The sequence below is a fragment of the Malurus melanocephalus genome, unplaced genomic scaffold, assembly GCF_030028575.1.
Source record: "Malurus melanocephalus ecotype Western Australia unplaced genomic scaffold, MMel_1.1 scaffold_285, whole genome shotgun sequence".
NCBI lineage: Eukaryota > Metazoa > Chordata > Aves > Passeriformes > Maluridae > Malurus > Malurus melanocephalus.
The window spans coordinates 770,114-789,510 of NW_026623517.1; the positions used below are offsets into that span (position 1 = coordinate 770,114).

Consider the following 19,397-nt stretch of genomic DNA (forward strand, 5'->3'; position numbering starts at 1 on the left):
AAAAGGAATCCTCAATTTGAAACAAGTTTTAACGAGTATGATAAAGTCTGCACACATAATGTGCTGGGTGGAGTAAAAGCCCTCAGAAACACTGCACAGAGCCAATAATGGACTTGTCGCCAACACCCTGCGATTTCATGACTGCCAGAACAAAAACAAATGCCACGTTCAGTTCATTGCAAAGAAAGGGACTCATTAACTTAATGTGGCTTTTTACTTGACCTCAGTAAGGTGAGTAAAATAAAATTTCATTTTATGAGATTCAAAATGATCAGCTGCATGCCTACAGGAATTGTGATGAAATGACCAAGTGAAATTACTAACTCTGTTTAATTCTAATTATTACTAGACTGTGGGTCACTGTGAGTTTCTAGCTGAGAGGTTGCTGCTTTCCTTCCTGTAATAAGGTAACAGACAAACAAACTCTAAGTTGCTTTCTGGAAACTGAAGTAAAATAAAATGTAAATTTCTGTCAAAAACAGAAATACTAATACTGACACTCAATAATCTCAATGCAGACTTTATTCCAATCTTTTTGGACTAATAATTGACTTCATAGACAATGACTTAAGCAGTCATTTCCCCACCTAAAAAATACAATTATTATTAAAAAAATCAAACAAGCATTCACACTCTATCAATAAACCTTATAGTTAAAGAATTAATAAAAAAAAAACCCCAGTCAAAAACACAAACAAACAAACAAACAACCAACCACAAAACCTACCTGTGAAAATCACGTTCACGCCTGGTCACAACATTAAAGCACCAGGGTCAGCCTCCCTAGCTTGGCTGTCCTAGCAAATGCAGAGGAAAAAGAAAATCCTCATCTGATATGAAGCACTGGAGGGTGGATGAGCATTAGAGCCTCCTTCCACATTATGGCCACAGGAATCACATGAGAAAGATGCAAACCTTATGCTTTTAAAAACCTTACTTCCTTATTTTCTGCTGAATATACCCCCTTTCCCTCCCCACATAAAAGCAAGATAGCCATTAAAAAAATTAAAAAAAAAAAAAAATAGCAGTCCAGAAGCCAGAACTGTTCTGAGCAGTGATTTCTCAGCAGTGAATTTTAGGGAACTTCATGCCATAGCCGGTAGAAATGAAGGGCCTAGCTCCCTTTTATTTTCTACCAATATGAACTTGCTGTGGAAAGGTCAACTGTTTCAACCAATGGTACCATTAATGATGGCACTATTTGCGTCTTTTCACAATTCTGAAAAAAAACCCAAACATTTAAACTACAACACACACTTCACTGGCTTCTGTATTTGCTCCACTAAAAACTTGAAAGTAAACACAAGTGTGTTCATATCAGTACTGTAATCCTCCTGCAGTATAACAGCCTTTGAACATTTTGAACATTTATTCCTGATATGATACCAAGCTACATCACCATTCAGCTCAGCAACTGCCAGAATCACGCTCAAGCAAAGTTAAAGTGCTCGGTACATCTCTAAGCTTGTTTCACTTTTTATGTTTCAATATTTGCTTTCCCTACAGGTAATGCAGATTAACATTCATGAGTGGGAGAGAAAACAGAAATCACTATTTTCTGAAGCTTTATAAAAAGTAAAGTACTCACCATAAGCGAAAACCCAACCTGCAAACTCCTTCCCATATCATGGATTGCTGCATACATGTTTGATAAGTCACAAAATGCTCCTTTTTAATAAATGATAATTGAAATTGAAATAATAATTGAAAACAAATATTTWAAAGTTCATTTCTTAGTTTCTAAGTTCAACAGCAGCACTTAACAGATTTCTCCCTGTATGAAAGGGTAGGGAAGACTTCATTCCACCCTCTGCACTCAAGAGGTAAACAGCAGCAATGGTTCCTTCCTTCTGCTTTGCACCCAGTTTTAAATTTCTCCTTTTAATTTTTAAAGGCTGTATAACCTAAGCATTGAGCCTCATTAATCACTACAGAATGATTTAACCCAGCCATTCAGTTCCAGATGCCACTCGGTGCTAGAGATATGCTAATTCYCCCCAAGCTTCACCTTCTTTTGCAGTTGAAACCATAATTTTCCACCCTGATGAAGACAGGATTTTACTCCATGCATGGGGCCTCCTGCCAATCACTTTTATGCCTAGCACAGTGCAAGTTCCATTCCACAGTTACATTAGACCTTTTTGTTAAAGCTGTTCATTATAAACATTCTCTCTCCTACATKCTGCTGCTACAGCATCATAGCCCCAAACTACCCTCTCCCATGGCAASTTCTGCTTCGAGAAGCAAAAAAGCAAAACAGTTTGTTACTACCCCGACTCATCTTGTTTTCCTTTTTTCATTTCCTCACACTACTTTTTTTATTTTTTTTTCACTTTATCACCTCCTACCATTAATCACTTTGATTATGAAGCATCTGTCAGCTGCRGTACCTAGGGCCTTAGATATATTCCAAAACCAGAAAGTGGCACTGACAGAGTTGTTTTGCAAGTGGGAGGTGAGGGGAGAAGCATTCAGAACCTGCAGATCCCAGTTTTAAACCTACTGGCATCCAAGAGATCTCCCAGCACAAAGGCAGACCAGGGACCAAGTTTAACACCAGGTGCCAAGAGGTTTTCAAAGAAGAAAAAGCTTGGTGACATTGCTGAGCACTTGATCCAAAAATAGTATTCCAGGACCTTGTACTATGCTTTCAACACATAAATTCAGGCACAGCTATGGATCTGAGGGCTGCTGTTCTCATCTTGGGCTTAAATGCCTGGGTTTATTTGGCCAACAGGACATGTCTGGGTTGAAAAGTCTGCTCTTGACCAGTGTTAGTGAAATGTACTAGAGAAGTGGCAAGATGAGAAGTTTCTAAAAACACATACTCAAATATTTCTGACTGGCTTCTTATCCTACACAGAGCTTGAGAAGCCCATGCAAATTCAAAGCTATACAGCTTTTTCCAACTAATTGGCTCTTAAGTCAATGTTCACTACAATCTCAATTTTCAGACAGGCTAAGAACCCACAACGATCCACAAACATTTGCAATTGAAGATAAAGTCAAACACTTTAGGCAATTTAATTTAAACACTAGAATCAAGATTTTCAATAGGCACTACTGATTTTAAGTGGTTACAAATTTAGATTGTAGGTTCCCAACTTAAACAACTCACAACACCCTGGATTCCAAAAATCTCAGGTCCAGCATCTACCGAAATCAAGCCACTCTTTCAAGCATGTCTGTATGGTCACTATCAAACACCATTTCTTTGTCATTTCACCTACTTCCAGAACAAAGTGAAGTTAAGMCAATGCACATCTTCAGGCCTACATTAAATCCTTGGCCATCTATTAAATCCTAATTTCTAAGATAAAAACTGTTCATGTTTATTATGCTACTGTAGAAACGAATATTAAAACTGAAGTCTTCCATATCCATATGGATTTATAATCCTGGACTGCTCTATGTGTCWAATCTTCAACATAAAGGCATTTAAGCAATTAGATAAGAGGCACTATAACTAACCCAGAACGTAAAATAAATACCTTGCCTGAGGATATGCAAATTTCAGAAGGCACAAAAATGCCAGCCAAGCAAGTTTTAATGCAATACTGACACGAAACAGTTTCACAGTACTAAAGAAAACACAAATCTGATTTATGTACAAGACAGTTAAGGGACTAGAAGACAAAGACTTAAAAAACTGAGCAACATGGAAAGTATACAGACTATACAGCTCTCTCAGATGGCTGTCCGTGGCTGACTCCAGACTACATTGGTTAGACACTGATCCTTGTCATACCCTGCACTGCACATCTGAAGACATAGGTTGTTACAAAACTGAGCTTATTCCACTGCTAATTCACTAAGCAAGGTGAAGAAAATAAAATATCAAGTTTAAGATTTTAAATCCAGAGCTCAGAGCAGGCTTGTCAGATTTACAGATCTTTAATATACAGTAAGGGGTGCTCATATTATTTTAGTAAGGGGTGCTCATATTATTTTAATCATTCACAATATTAGCATTAGACTTAAGGTAATGCAATACCTTATTAAGCAAACACTCCCCAAAAGAAAAGGGCAGCTTGAATAATTTTGCATATCTGACTGTCCATTTCTTCAGAGGAAGTGTTTGTATTTCAAGACCACAGCAGTCCAAAAAACATGATTGTTTTCTAATTAAGAATATTCATACCACTTCAATAATAAGGTATTCAACTACCCACTTTGGTCTAAACTGAATGTATAAGAAGTTGTACTAAAATTAAATATTCTAATAATTTAATTTACAGTTATTTACTTAAATGTAAATAAATATCAACATTTAACACAGTACAAAAAGCTCTATGCCCTTCTAGAGGTGTAAAGTCTGGAGGTAGAAAACAAGGCTTAAATGGGAGTACCTTGTGGAATTTACCTGTACCACCACTGAGCAAACCCACAGAACGTCTCTCCTGTTGTTTAGATATGGAATTCTGTAGTTTGTTATGGTTTTTTTTTTTTTTTTGAGTGCTAAGCAAGGAAGAAATCTTCAGCAACACATTTACATTTATGTGAAAGTACGGATGCGAATACAAACATTCTACACGTCAGCCTTCTGACCAAGAGGRTGAATACCTAAGATGCTTTTATAAAAATAAAGTTTTTATGCASTAGCTGCATAGAGTTTATATATATATGAGATGACATTCATGCTACTACTGTTACCAAAATACATGTACTGAACATTTACATCTGATGGTGAAGTGCACTCCCAAGGTGCACCATGAGAACCTCCACTCCCCCAACAGCACATACTGTTATTAAGAGCTGGATGGAAAAGTGTTCCAGTTCTGTGTAGGTCTTTGGTTAGTGGTACTGAAAGACACTATGACTAAGTTTGAGGACCTGAAATGCAGCTTTCAGAAATGCACAAAATTGCTTTATAAACTCTTACAACATACTGATCTTTTCTTTAAATCCACAAGTGCATTCTCTGCTCTATTAATGCTAGATTGTCCTTTCTAATTTTCCAAGTTTCTGCTTCCGGAAAACATAACTATCATCAGTTCCCACTAAATTTGAAGGCAMAAGGTTTTCTATTATCCTTCTCAGCACAGTTTGCCTCCTTTTGGTAAGGTCACCTTAAGGTTACACCATTCCATGAGCCATTCTGTCCTCAGCAAAGGTGAAGGGGCTTGGCTGTTCAGGGATGTGAGCAGAGCACTCCGCACCTTCCCCTTGGCTGCAGCTGCTCAGATGGCAGGCAGGCTCTAATTAAAAAGACTGGCCTGACGCCACTCACAAATCTCATTACTGCCAATTTATCAATTTTGCTTTAATCAGTCATACACTGACACACACCAGTCTTAGTCACAAATTTTCCTAAGCTTCAGAACAGGAGAGGCATGGAAAATACTTACAAGACTCAGAAAACAGCTCTCAGTATTTGACAGTATTTAATTTCATTGCTTGTTCATATACATCTTCACTTTCCAARACACAAAAAAGTTTCCTCGCTTTGTTTTCAAAAGACATGAAAAGATATAGAATATATTTTCCCCTGAGTCTCCATACATTATTTTATTGAAGTATAGGACATTTCCCCTACCACTTACACCTGAAATGGATACTCCCACATAAATACCTCTCCCTGTCCTCTATTGTTTTAACACCACTTATATCATACACATTCCTGGTCTGAAAGGCTGACCCTCATGATGTTCCAGAACCATATTTTATCATTTCTGTGGATAAATCTGGACTAATGCACCATTTTTTCCTAATGAATAGTCAACCAACAAATAAATTCTGACATCCAAAATTAAATTCACACCTTTTTATTTTAATAAAGCTTACTATCACCTTCAGGTTAGATAACTAACAGTACCAGCTTACATTAATTATCAGGATCCCAAAATGTTAGCTCTTTAAAAACCAGAACTCGAGAACAACAACAGAATAACACAGCTGTGCACACCTGACTGAAAACTGAAGTCATTATTATTAGCTTCCCAGCTGTTTCACTTTTTCACCTGTTGACATTTTCCTTAGTACCAACTCTCACCTAGAGTTCAACATCTAGGCTGCATGTGTTTGTGCCCATAAAACATCTTTCTTCACATAAAATGTCCTTCTACTCACAGCAATTTAGTGCTGATGTTTATGCTGACATAGTAAGCCAGATACATCTGTGTATGATTGAGAGATGTGTGTCTCTATATAYGTATGTACATATGCACATCTTCTTTCTCTTAAAGAAGATATAAACTAGCAAATGATCTATCCTTAAATGCATCTCTAGCTTTCAGGACACTTAAGAATATTTCTCTGTTGCTCTACTCTCACCTTTTGGTCAAGCTTCTCATCACTGACAGAAAAATACTCTTATTTCCCCTGTCTACACAATTTATTGGACTTAAAACACACCTTGGTTGTTCAGTTACTTCACTATTTACCTTACAAATTTATGAAGAGGCACTCAGGTGAAAAACTAAGGAAGGTTATCACCACCAAACGAGATTATGTAACAGAGCACACAAACAAAATGAGTCAGGACCGCAGCATATGAAATTCTTAAGTTCGATTTTATTTGCTTTGAAAGAGGAAGGTTCCTGCTAGCTTCTTGGTCACAAAATAACCTCAAAATATTAACAAGAATCAACAACAAAATGACTCACTCCTAATTATTCAAATACACAAAGCCCCCACAACARTAACTTCAACATTGATTTTGCTTCACTGTAAGAGAAATTTTGAAGAATCTAAGCCAGTTACCAGGACACCAGGCCAAGTGACTGTTATCTACACAATGCATTTAACAACAACAGCAATAATACATGGAGAATTGCAGCAAGTGACCGGACGTGCTAGACCCAGCCAATCACTACATTCATTACAGAAAGCTATGCCACAATGAGACTTGATATTACAGTTGTTTTGGATTGTGAAACRAAACTCTTCCAGTTATTTAGGAAAACCAAGTGCCAATCCAAACCAAGCTGACAAAAAACAATGTTATAAGAGAGTAATGGAATAGGTTCTAAGATTTTTAAGCACAACTGTAGATTTGTCTGTTTCAAATTTCTAAATACTTTCTCTTTCCACACTCTTATGAAACCTAAATYGGTTTTGATACCTAATTCAATCTCTTTGGCCACTGCTTCCAAAGCATTTTATGTTAAAGCATTGTTTGGCAAAGGTATTTAATGTCTAATATTAACATGTGCTAACACTAAGTGTCGTTAGTTTCTGATTCGTAATGGCCTATCTATCTTTGAAGATTCAATCAAAACCTTTATCATGTAGACTCAGAAATATTCTTCACAGTAATTAAGGTTTTCTAATAAGATCTTATGGACAGTACACATGAACACCTCAAAATTCCATACCCTGAACATTACAGATGATCCCCACTAATGAAGTTACTTTGAAACTTCAACAAAAAAATCTGACAACCAACACTATCAGCAGGGAGCAAAAATCACCTTGAATGTTCTATTTCAAACTAACAATTACCAAGCTATAGAGAAACAAAAACAAAAAGTGCCTCTTTCTAGCTGAAAGATAACAAAACCCACACTTATGCAAATTGAAAAAAAACAATGAMGTTTGCTCTCCCCAGATACTATCAGTACTCAAAAGGATGAGTGGTTTTGAATGAGTCAAATACCTGGATACTTGGAGAATATTTCATCACAAGTAAGGAATTACCAATTTTATAGCATGTGGTTATTTCTTCACTAACTTGAAGTCTTCAAACACAACACAAGCATGGCCAGCTTCTTCARCTCTAAGCAGCTGGCTCAATCGTTCTCTAATATTCTTACAATAAAATTACTTAGAACAGCACACAGTGCATTAGGGATAGGTGAAAAACACACCATTTTAAAGTTTGCTTGGGTGATTTACTTGCTTTTACAGATTAGGCACTTAATACTTTCATAATCCCTTGAATTGCTGTGTAATTTTTTTTTTTAAATCTCTCTGAATTTATTACTACTAGACAGAGAATACATAAAAGGAGCAGAAACATTTCCAGAAATGCTCTAGCACTTCATGCRGGAGCTTTTGAGTACAAACTTGTGAAACAAACGTATCAAGGAAATGGCTGATTTATTTACTCCAATAGGTGGGTTAGTCAGCTGGAAAGGACTGTGGGGACACTCCATGGACACCCTTAAACTATTAACCATCAGAAGATAACTCTCCCATGAAGGAATACAAGAGACAATTTTGCCCTCCACTGGCTAGAACTATCAGTGAAAAACACKCCTGCCTCGCTGTATCAGCGCTGCCTGTTCCACACAGCATGAAAAAATTAAAAAAAAAACCTCTGGAGCAAATGTACCAATCCCATCTGAAGCACAGTAATTAGCAAGGGATAGCATGGACAAGAAAAGGGGAAAGGGTGGGTGCTGAGAAGATGGGAATCAGCAATGCAATGAAATACCTCATCAAAATATAAAGATTTCCACAGAGGGAATCAGAAAAAAATCACAAAGTGACATATTTAGCCTTGAGAATTGCTAGAGCAGTGAACACCCATGTGGAAAGCCAGAACCTTGACACTTGTTCCCAGCAAAAATGTTCTGCATGCTGCCCTTCAGATAAGTGGAAGCTTTTCTTTTCCAAACATTTTAATTTGATGCTGCTGCTTCCTGGGCAGTGGAGAGAAGTAAAAATCCATAGATTCTTAACCAAAGCGTGCCTCAGAACGAAGGAAAAAGGGCAGAATGCAGGTAAATACTCAAGAAAACAAGGATGCAAGAGAAGCATCCCTTGAAGCAATTTTTATTCTTTATGCAAAGAAGCATTGAAATTACACTGGGAGAATAAGGGCGGAAAGCTGCTATATTCCAATTTTCAACACTRTTCAAATTTAAATTTATTAAACATTTATTAACCACAGGCTTACATGAAAGAAAGTACTTCACAGGATTCCACAGAGAGAACACCAGGGCAAAACTTAGGGGTTTTAAATTCTAAGTGGTTTACCAATTATTGTTTTAACCAACACTAACCSACTTACTTTACTATTATTATTTTTTTTCTCTTTCCCATCCCCCAATTATTTCCCACCTCTCAGCAGAAGTTTCTAACATCCCATTTAGAGTGTGGCCACACAAACCATTGATTCAGCCAGTGGGTGTTAGTGAGGGAAGTGAGAACCTTCAGTGGAAGAGGGAGGAAAAGATCAATCAACTTCCAAGATCAGCTGTCAGTAGAACTCAAAAGATTTCAGTGTGGAAACTGCTGTGGATGACTCGTGTCCTTCCTTCTGCACTGCAGCCATCTGCCCCCAAACTTCATCCTGCCAAGAGTTTCTGGCATGTCCATTGTTCCACAAACAAGACTATTTGACCACACTCTAGTTGAGGGGAAAAAGGAATTCCCCCCGTGAAGGAGTTGGACCAGAGTTATTATCTGGTGTGTGTCTCCTATCTTTGTTACTGAGTTTCCTTACATGACAAAATTAAAATCTCAATTAAAATTCATAGCTTTTTTCCTTTTTTTTTTTCTCTCCAACTCAGCTGGAGTCAACATTTAAAATGCCCCAATCCAGAAACGACTTACAGAGTACACTATGAAGTCAACTTTTCTAAGGTGGGGATGATTGACATGAGAGATTCAGAAAGAGCAAACTGGTGCAAAGGCTCTTCCCCATTCCATTTGTTTCTTCCATCACGTGAAGGAGGCAACACAGAGAAAAATCAAATTAAAGATGGCATGACTGACATGGTCAAAAGTGAACAGGGTGAGAGCTACTCAGGGACGCAAAGTTTTCTGTATCCAAAGCCACRAGGAGCAAACTAATACCTAAGAGCAAAAACCTAATAGTTACATTTATGATATAATCTAGAAACAGATGTAAGTTACTACATTTAGTGACATAATTAAGACTTAAGTACACTGCCTGAAGCTTTAAGTCTTTCAAAAATTTGATTCATTCATTCACTGACCAGATGTCTCACGCTACCATAACTTTAATGACTCAAAAGGGTCCTCTGCAAACTTAAAAAAAATCAATTCAGGTAGAAGAGTTAGCGCCCAAACCAACGCTATCTATGCCAGAAGAACTTACTGCCCTCACTTAGCGTGGGACGGAAGTCGCCCCTAAGAACGAGAAGCAATACTGCAGGCAGACAAACGCGGCCTCCTTCGAGAAACAGGGAGAGAGAGAGAGGCAAACCCGAAAAGCTCCCGATCCCCCACGCCCCCCGCGGCCACAAGCGCGCCCCGAGAGCGCCGCACCCGCTCCGCTCATCACGGGGCGCACAGAGCCAAACCTGCCCTCCACAGTGCCCTATTGGTGCCGCCCTGTCAGTAACCTACAGGCACGATAAGATGCCCCAACACGCATAAACCCCGCGCAAACTGTGCCTAATGACCATTAATCCCCTCTATCTCCTCGGCCATCTCCCCCGCTCCCACTTAGCACGCTGGCGCTTCACTTCACACACGTGGGGAAACTTTAATCGCCAGAATGAAGAAAAACCCATCCCCAAACCCTCCCTTCCCCCCTTCACCGCCGTGGTCCCCCCGGTGGAGGCTGCGGGGGATGAGCCAGGGTCCGCCCGGCKGAGGGTGCGCGGTACCCGCGGGCAGCCGGACCGAGCGGTAGCCGCAGCCCCTCCAGGAGACGATGGGGACCCTGCCCGCCGCCCCCTCGCCGCCGGAGCTCAGCAGTAGCCGCGGTTACWTCAATCGACCCTCGGGAGCTGCCGGCGGTGGGAGGCCCGGGACCGGGACCGGCGCCGCGCATCTCCCCAACACCCGCTCCCCCCGCCCGGCCCCGGGCATCCCCCACGGCCGGCGGCAGTTCCTGGGGCAAACGCGGTCCGAGCGCCCGCAGGGTGGAAACCGAGCTTCGTCTGCGAGCAAAGGAGGGGGTCGGGAGGCGCGGAGGGGCCAAACTGGGGGAAGGAGGGGGGAAGGAGGAGAGCGGCTCCGGGAGCGCTGCCGCGGMCGCGTACCCGACCCGTCTGCGGGAGGTGGTTACCTGAGGTGACACATATGAATCCAAAGAGGTAAAAGTGAGCAAACTCCGCGATCATTGTCCTCGGGTGGCGCCTGCAAGCAGTCTCATGCCAGAAGAGCGGGGGGAGAAACGAAGAGCCCCCAGTTGTAATTCCACAGAAGCTTAACGTGAGCGAGCTTCTCTAATCCCGCCGGGCGAGCCCCCTCCGGGCACGGCGCTGTCAGCTCCGCGGGGCTCCAGCCGCACGCCAACTCCGGCCGGCCTCCCCTCTCCCGGCCCGGGCTTTCCTCGGCGGCGCCTTGACACTTCCCAGGACTATCCAACGCGATAGGAGAAAACAAAAGATCCTCGGGTTCCCGCAGCCGAGGTTCGCCGCCTCCCGAGCGCAAGTTGCTGCCCCGGCCCCAGACTCCGCTCTGGCGACGAGCCGGTAACGGAGCGCAGGCGGGACGGGGACGGACCGGCCACCGCCGCCCTCAGCGAAGGCGAGAGGCGGRCAGGGAGCTCCGCGGAGCGGCCCCGCCGAGTCAGTGCGCGCCCGGCGAGCGGCGGGCAGAGCGCGGCGGCGGAGCGGCGGCAGCGCCCGNGGCCGCGGCGGAGCCCGGCCGCGGTCAGGCGGGGCGGCGGGCAGGGGAGCCCCGGCGGCAGCCCCGAGCCCAGCCCAGCATCGCCGCCGCCCCCGCCCCTGCACGCGGGAATCCCACACGCGCCCCCGCCCCAGCGCCGGAGGAGGGCACGAGAGGGGCGATGGAAGGGAAGAAAGAAAGGGGAGAGAGAGAGGGCGAGCAAAACTTCTCCGGGCCAACGCCCCCGAGCCACCCACCCCAACCGCCCGCCCTCGGTGCGGTGGCTGCGGGAGGAGGAGGAGGAGGAGGAGGAGGAGGAGGAGGAGCGGCTCCCCGCCTTGCCTCGCCGCCGGGGCAGGGGTGCACGAGTCAGGCGGGGCCGAGCCCGCCGCGCCTCAACTTTGTGGTGTCACGTCGAGCCGCTCGCCTCCAACGCGGGTTTCCCCTTCCCCCAGCCGGCCGCCCCCGCCTCCTGCCCGCCGCCTCGGCAGGTCTGGTGCCGCCTCGGGACACCTTAAAGGAGCCGCACCCCGCGGCCCCCGCACGCCCCGGGCGGTGCTGCCCGGCCCGGCGCATCCGCCCCGCCCCGCSCGGAGCCGGCGCCGCCTCCCGCCCCTTCCCCCGCCGAAGGTAACGCGTGGGGCGGCTCCGGGGCCCGCCGTGCTCCGGGCAGGGAGGGGATGGGGGCAGCCCCAGGCGCAGAAGAAGTTCAGGTTGCCCCCACTGACCCCCGCCGAAAACACGCAAACACAAAACCCCCKCGCGGGTCTCCAGCGGCATTCCCGGCGGAGCGAGCAGACGGCGCTTCTCCGGGTGATTCCCAGAGCCTGGGCCTGGCCGTGCTCCAGGCGTGGACCAAATCTCCAGGAGAAGCATCCTCAMAGCCTCTGTCCTGCGGATGAGTGCACGGACAAATACTACAGGCGCAGCTCTAGCAGCCGCCTCCGCATGGCCATGCCAGCTTTATGACACACCACATAAAGGAGGTGGGGGTGGGAGAAGAACATTGTAGCGGCAAAGAGAAGGTGGACTCGGAAGAAAGAGCACTACCACCTTGCAGCAAAACTCCAGCTATTCCTAGATTTGATTCATTAAGTTATGAGGCTTGAATGAGACAGAAGACGAAATTTCATTTCCAAGCGGTGTGTTGAATATGTTAACCTCACTGCAAGCAAGTCTTCAGTGGGATAATAAAACTCCGCTGAAAGACCCTTGATGTACTTCCTGGCATCATAGGATTTATACACACCCCACACGGTTATCAAACAGTTTCAGGTGCTCTCAGACACCATCMGTCAAACCACAAGGCATGTCACTAGGTTTGCCCCGTTTTGCATCCCTCAGGGTGATAGGGGACCAAAAATCCAACAACAGAAAGGTCCTATGGATTGTACTGAAGAGGTTTTAGTCCCCTTTTATGTGTGTGAGATCTGTAAAAACAGATCTTCAGCAATGTAAAACAAAAGTGGTTTACATTGGGAAAGGAAGCTCCTTCGTATATGTGTCGATATATCGATACAGGATTTCTATCAGCAGCAAGCTGGCAAGATTTTCTTCTAAAACTGACGAGAATAGAGGAAACATCAGAAAACCCAAAAGTTAGAAAAACAATCTAGTGTTTTAACACAAATCAGACATTGATTTTCACRGAGGTAAAACAAATTAGTGACCTACTTCAAACACATTTAGAAAGCAATCGTAACTGTGAAATCAATAATAGTGAATACTTTTGAATATGAGCAAATTTCTTCAAGCWGTACCAAACCAACAAATTCTCTTCCTATTGTGATCTCGTGCATTGTTCTGCATGGACTTCATGAAAGAAAATTGTATTAGCACCCCCAGAGTTAAAACTACACCTCAAAAACAGTGAAGAGGCCTGAGATAATCCTTAAATCCTAGTGAGAAGTTTGAGATTTCAATAAATTAGGTTTGGGGTTGTTCTTCTATAATTAATTATAAAAACAGGCGTCACTTAAAGAGCTGAAATTGAGCCTCAGGTGTACTTTTTTTTCACATCTCTGTTCTCAAAGAGGGTCAAATATAAGTGGATCCCCACTAGCAGGTATTTTGTAATCCCATTACTACCCATTTCTAACAACTGGAATTTCATACCATCTTTAGGTAACCTGTTCCAGTTACTACATAGTCAGATTACAAAACATAACTTTTAATGCATTTCTATGGCATATGAACGATCTAGCAACATAAATTAATCCATTTACTTTGTAACGGCCAAAGTATATACAATGTGTACAGAAGGAAATAAAACATTTTCCTAATTCCCAGAGAATTTTCTCTATTCAAGGTGAATCTGTTTTCTGTTCATTAGTGCAATGGTATGTTTCTAGACTAACACACTCTTTTGCTTAGGTAATTTTAAAAAAGGGCCAATAAAGTTTTATGCCATGTCGAAGTCTTGTGTATGCTGGCTGCTAATTTCAAATTCACATGCAGAGAAATTCTACATCCAGCAGTGGATTAAAGCTCTGAAGCTTGAATGACCTTACCATATGATCATGAGATGAGCCTACGTAAAACAATTTAAAGCTTTTGTGCCACAGTTACCCCATCTTTAATGAGCCTCTAAGATTGTTTCAATGACTATAAAGAAATTTTTATCCTTTGAAAAGAACACAGTCATTCTACTTTAGCTACCTATAGTGAAAGTACACTAGAGCTTCAAAGGCTTGTTCAATTTGTACTGTCTCAGATACTTCATAACATAATGTTTAGCTGTCAGTGCTTTCTTGCTTCAGAAAAATTGCTAGGAGTGAATGTATACTGCTCTAATTATCTTTCTTAAAATTCATTTAGATTGTAATAATATATAACAGCTGCACGGCTGAGTGAATCTCTTCAAATTGTAAGCCTACAGAATTTCATCAGAATGTCTTGTAAGTAATTGACATCATCTTTAATTCTGCAGATGTTCTTACAAAAATGTGTGCTGTTAAAGCACCCTCATTGTCCTTGATGCTGAGACATATAGACATTCATGTGAGACACCCATATATGTATATCTGTCAGAAAATGTTTCTAGGAAAAGAAGTATGGCTTTAACCTCTTCAGATGTGGGGAACAATACATCTATGAGTATTATAAAACAGATGTACTTGCGSTCTTTATTCTGTATTATGTAATGCCATTTTTAGGATTTAGTCAAACATGTAATTTCTGGGAGAGCAGGACTATTTCTAAGCACAAAATTGCACACGCTGCCCGAGTTTGAGGCAGAGGAGTTGGTCATGAAACCTCCAAGAAAAAGAAGGTTCTACAGAACTGATAGTTGTGATTCAGCAGATGGCACTCTTCCCTCTGACTAAAATCAGTGCTGCCTCTGRTACAAGGGACAATGCGCTCTGAGAGTTTATTCAGAAGAACTTGAACTTCTGTAAGCACCGGAGATCCCAGGCACTTCTCTCTAAGGGCAGACACATGCACCTGACRTCTTGGATGTGTTATGGGGGCAAACACTCTTTCTTTCTCTCTCTCTCCACGAACCTTTTTGAACTTCAAACGACTCTTCCCTTCCTGATCTCCAAACTACCGTGCAGCCTTCCRGTTATCGGGGGAGTTGCTGCAGGAACACCTCTGTGTGTACATTACATGGTCACACACGCTCGTGTCTGCAGCAGCTCACCGAGTTTATCGTCCCTGGCAGCCAGGATTACTCAATCAGTAACTTTGTTCTATACACTACAGCTAAGCTTCCTCTGACACCACAGGGATTATATAGATATAACTAAGTTTCAAAAACTCTCTTCCAGACTGTTTAGGACACCACAGAAGTGATGGGTTGCATTATTTAATGAACTGTCTGGGAAAAAAAAAAACATAAATATTTTTTCTCAGTGTAAACTGAAATTAAATGAAAAAAATAAAAGGAATTATAGCTCTCTCTGTACATTTATCTCTAAGTATATTATGGSCTTAACTATGGTAGGAATCCTAGCTGAAGTCAGTAAACATACCTGATAGCAGAGAAGTATATTATTTCAATGGTATTTTCATTGGAAAAAAAATGGATTTTTCTACATTAGATCTGAACAAGCACTGAAATTATTAGAAGGAGTACTGTAAAGAGCAGCTGAATATGAAAAGTGCATGAATAGCAAAAGCTTGAAAAGCTGCAGTTGCCATATAATTAATTGGAATAATTATTATGAGCAAACAAGAAATGTTATGATTTCCTTGCCCCTATAAGWCAATTTCTGTCTTTTTCTTGGCCTGTCTGGTTGCTGTTCAAACATGCTATTCAAAGACATTGTTTTCTTGAGTTTGATTGCTAGGGCCTTACCATGATTTTGCTTTTATTTATAATAATTTTATGATGTAATTCTTATTTTCTTTTGATGTTACTATTAATTACATAGCAAGTGAATTCAGACTTACAATGTCTTTCACTACATACAACATTTAGAATAGTACTCAAGATTCATTGCAGAGCAAGGAATACTAGCAGTAAAATATAATATTTTATTTGCTATGATGAATTCACAGAGAGACCCCAAGGAAGCTCAAGCCTCATTATGCTAGGTGTATAAAAACATGATAAAAGATGCTTTCTTCAAAGGATTTATAAAGCATCATTATCAACATAAAGAACTTCAAGAGAAAATCRCCACTGGCATAAAAATGCAAAATTCCATTGAATTTTGTCCTTTAATATTCCTTTATATTAGGGGAGAATGGGTCTTTTCATTTCTGTTCAAAGATGCTACTGCACATCCACACTGGAAAAAAAAAAAAAAATCACTGAAGCCATATTCCTTCTGTTGCCCCAGTAAAAAAGGCTAAAGGCATATTTGCTATTCAGTCTACTCAGCAGACTTGCTCCAGCGCTTTTAAAAAAATTATTATAATTATAGGAAATATTGCATGCAACTCCTGCTTTGTGGTTTTGTTCTTGTTAGTGACAAAATGCTAATCTGCTTAATATGTAATTTATATACAAACAACACAGTATTTATTACAAAACTGGCGTTATCTCTGATACTGCTAAACAAAGAGAGACCTGTCCCTGAAATCTCAGTATTTGCTTTAAATGTTTAACAAATGAGCCTTCAGTGCTCACTATCTCCTTGCCTCTATCCGAGGAGTATGAGGGTGTCACCTAGTGGATTGTTCTGACTGCCTGGAAGAGAGCTCACAAGCCAAATCACCCAAATGGCATTGAATGAACCAACAAAATGAAAGAGAAAGGCTTTTTTTTTTTCTTTATTTAATTACTCCAGGAATTGTGAGAGCTTCAACAGAGCATTATTGTTCTGTAATATCTGCCTTTGGGTTCCCATTCACTCCACAGAATCTGTTGGCACTGAAAAGGGCTGTAAGAATGATGCATCCAAAATTTTGAAGAGAAAATTACCTACATTCCTGGATCAGAGGAAGGGTTTAATATTACCACAGACAACCATTTTAAATAAGTTGCACAAAACTTTTGTTTAAGATTACAACTAATAAGTGGAAGAAATGATACACTGTGCCTGTAAGTTTCATCAATTACATTTTAAAAGAATGAACTATTCCATGATTTTCAACAGGCCATCAAAAAGGGGGGTTTTGCATGTATTGAGATTGCTGTATGCATTTATAATTCATGAATAGTTAAAGTTAACCTTAGCAATCTGGAGATGAAAAGGATTACATAAACTATCCATCTTATTTCTTTGATTGAGTTACTGCACATATTTAAAGCAGACGCCACTTAAGAACTGAATACCTGCAGTGAATTAACTCAGTCAAATGCAAAGCAGATACACAGCCAGCTCACCCGGTACCATTTCAATTGCATGTTGAAATGTAAAATAACCAGCACACAATTTATAATTGCATGATGAAAGCCTATCTGATCCCATATATTTAACCTCTTTTAATTAAAAAAATGCTTACTGTAGTTTTAATATTGCATTCTGCCCTTGAGTGGAGGAAGGGAAGGAAGCAAGGATGGAACTGCAGATGATAAAGACATCCTGTTTTCGTGCCTAGAGCGTGCATTTGAATAATAYCCCCTGAAGTTTTTGAGTGTGTGCTGTGTGACCAGCATGGGAAGAGGAGACAGGTTTTGTCCCATCATGGTATGCTTTTCTTTTGGTGTCAGAAGTRCATCCTACCTGTCAGCAGACACAAACAGCAGCAAAAATCTTACATTAGCAGCATGGTTTGCTGGCCTTGCTGTTGGTATTCTGCCATGATATGTCTGTTTTAATGAACAAGTGAATCTGCCTTGCTCTGTGTATGATGYCTAGCACAACCTCAGCCTCTTCTACATATACAAAATACAGTCCATCTAAAATTCCTCACAAAATTCCCCTGGTGAAAAGGGGTGGAGACCCCAGCAATTCTTATCTGTATTAAAAGCTCTTAAAACCGTGCTTAAAGCGAGCTGTGAAAATGCATTTTACTTAATTTAATTAGAAAATCTATAAATGTATTTCAAGTGTTTGATGAAAATCAACTACCTCTACTTCCTGAGGTATGAAATTAAGGAAAAAAATAAAAAAGACTGATTAAATCCCTCACCCTCAAAACAGAGAACTGAGTTCTGTTGATCAGAAGCATCTAATCTGCTACACAGCATGTTTTTTTGGCCCTTAGAAGCATTTCTCCACTCTTTGGGACATAGAATCATTTGGGGGTTTTCTTTTTCATATAYTTTTTCTTATCACAACTGTTGCTCTAGATTCTAATGGATTCTGATGTGAAGTGCCCAGGTGATGGGCACTTGTGGAGTTCAGGAGCAGACACTGACAAAGTACTGAACCTGCAGGGCAAGCAAGGATTACTGCTGAGGGAGAGAACTGTCAATGARCCCTGTATACCCATTCATAGAGCAGGTGATTTTATTTTAAAACAGTTTCTTTCAAAACAGTTCCTTCCAGCAGTGATACTGGGCTCCCATACCTCATAGATCTCCTTTCGTACAGAGGGTCATACTGCCTTCAGAATGGGGGGAAAAAAAAGAAAACAGACTAGAGGGAAGGCCTTGGGCCCCAGCTAAATATTTCATTAAAAAGAAAACTGGTCTTGCATGTGTTCTCTTTAAAACCTCCCAAAGGACAAATCTGTCAGGGTTCGTCTACATAGTTAGGAGCATCCAGTAACACAACTATTCCTCCCACTCTCCGAGACGGCCTGACACGAGGCAGCCCGAGCCCAGAAGCTGAGTAAATATTCTCTGCTGGTGCCAAGGCTGAGCTAACACAGGTTGTGTCTCAACAGGCTTTATTAGCTCGGGCTCATTACAGTAATAACCCGGCTGCAGCTGGCTCCGTGGGCTCCAGGATCCGCTCCTGGCTGTGCAGACATGCCGTCAGCGCGCTCCTCCTCTTCTTCCCGGACATTCTGGCATTGCACTGAAAGCCTGCAGCTCTCTTCCCAACTGTCCTGCCATACAGTTCCCAAAATAGTGGSTTAGGAGGGCTGTGAAGAGCTGGCTGCCTCTGGCAGGTCGGAGGATCGCCCTTGTTACTCTCTAAGGGCATTTTCCCAAGCACAAAGCACGACCTTAAGCAAGGATCCCATAGGTTTTCAACCTCCAGTTTCCTCTTCTATCCCCTCTTAACAGCGAAAATGTGAGAGTAAATTACACACTGGAGGAGACCTTAAAAATGTAGCAATCTGCTTTCAAATAAAAAGTAGAAAACTCACCCTTTTCTTTCATATAAATGGACAAGTTTTGTACTATCCTAGTTGTTATAGAGTAGACACAATTTATCTGCTTTTACCCTCAGCTGTGCTGCTGGACAAACAACCTGCTGTTTATCTGGCGTGCACAGTCAGAGCTGCGTGGGCTCACTAAACCCACTTCAAAGAACGCRACAAGAACAGAAAAATTGCTTTTCAAATCTTATTGCTGTAAGGACACAGGACCAGCGTGGCAGTTTAGATAGTAATAACAGACTAAAAAAAATACCAAGACT

The 19,397-nt window shown here is 41.8% G+C and overlaps 1 protein-coding gene across 1 annotated transcript in view; it reads right to left on the reverse strand.

The window, feature by feature from the left end:
* The window catches only part of ROBO1 (roundabout guidance receptor 1), a 287,511-nt gene extending 276,044 nt beyond the window's left edge, over positions 1 to 11,467 (reverse strand). The window contains exon 1 of the mRNA XM_057376619.1: positions 10,928 to 11,467. Coding sequence (XP_057232602.1) covers positions 10,928 to 10,982 — 55 coding nt within the window. The 5' untranslated portion in view covers positions 10,983 to 11,467. The remainder of the gene's footprint in view (positions 1 to 10,927) is intronic.
* Positions 11,468 to 19,397: the final 7,930 nt, after the last annotated feature.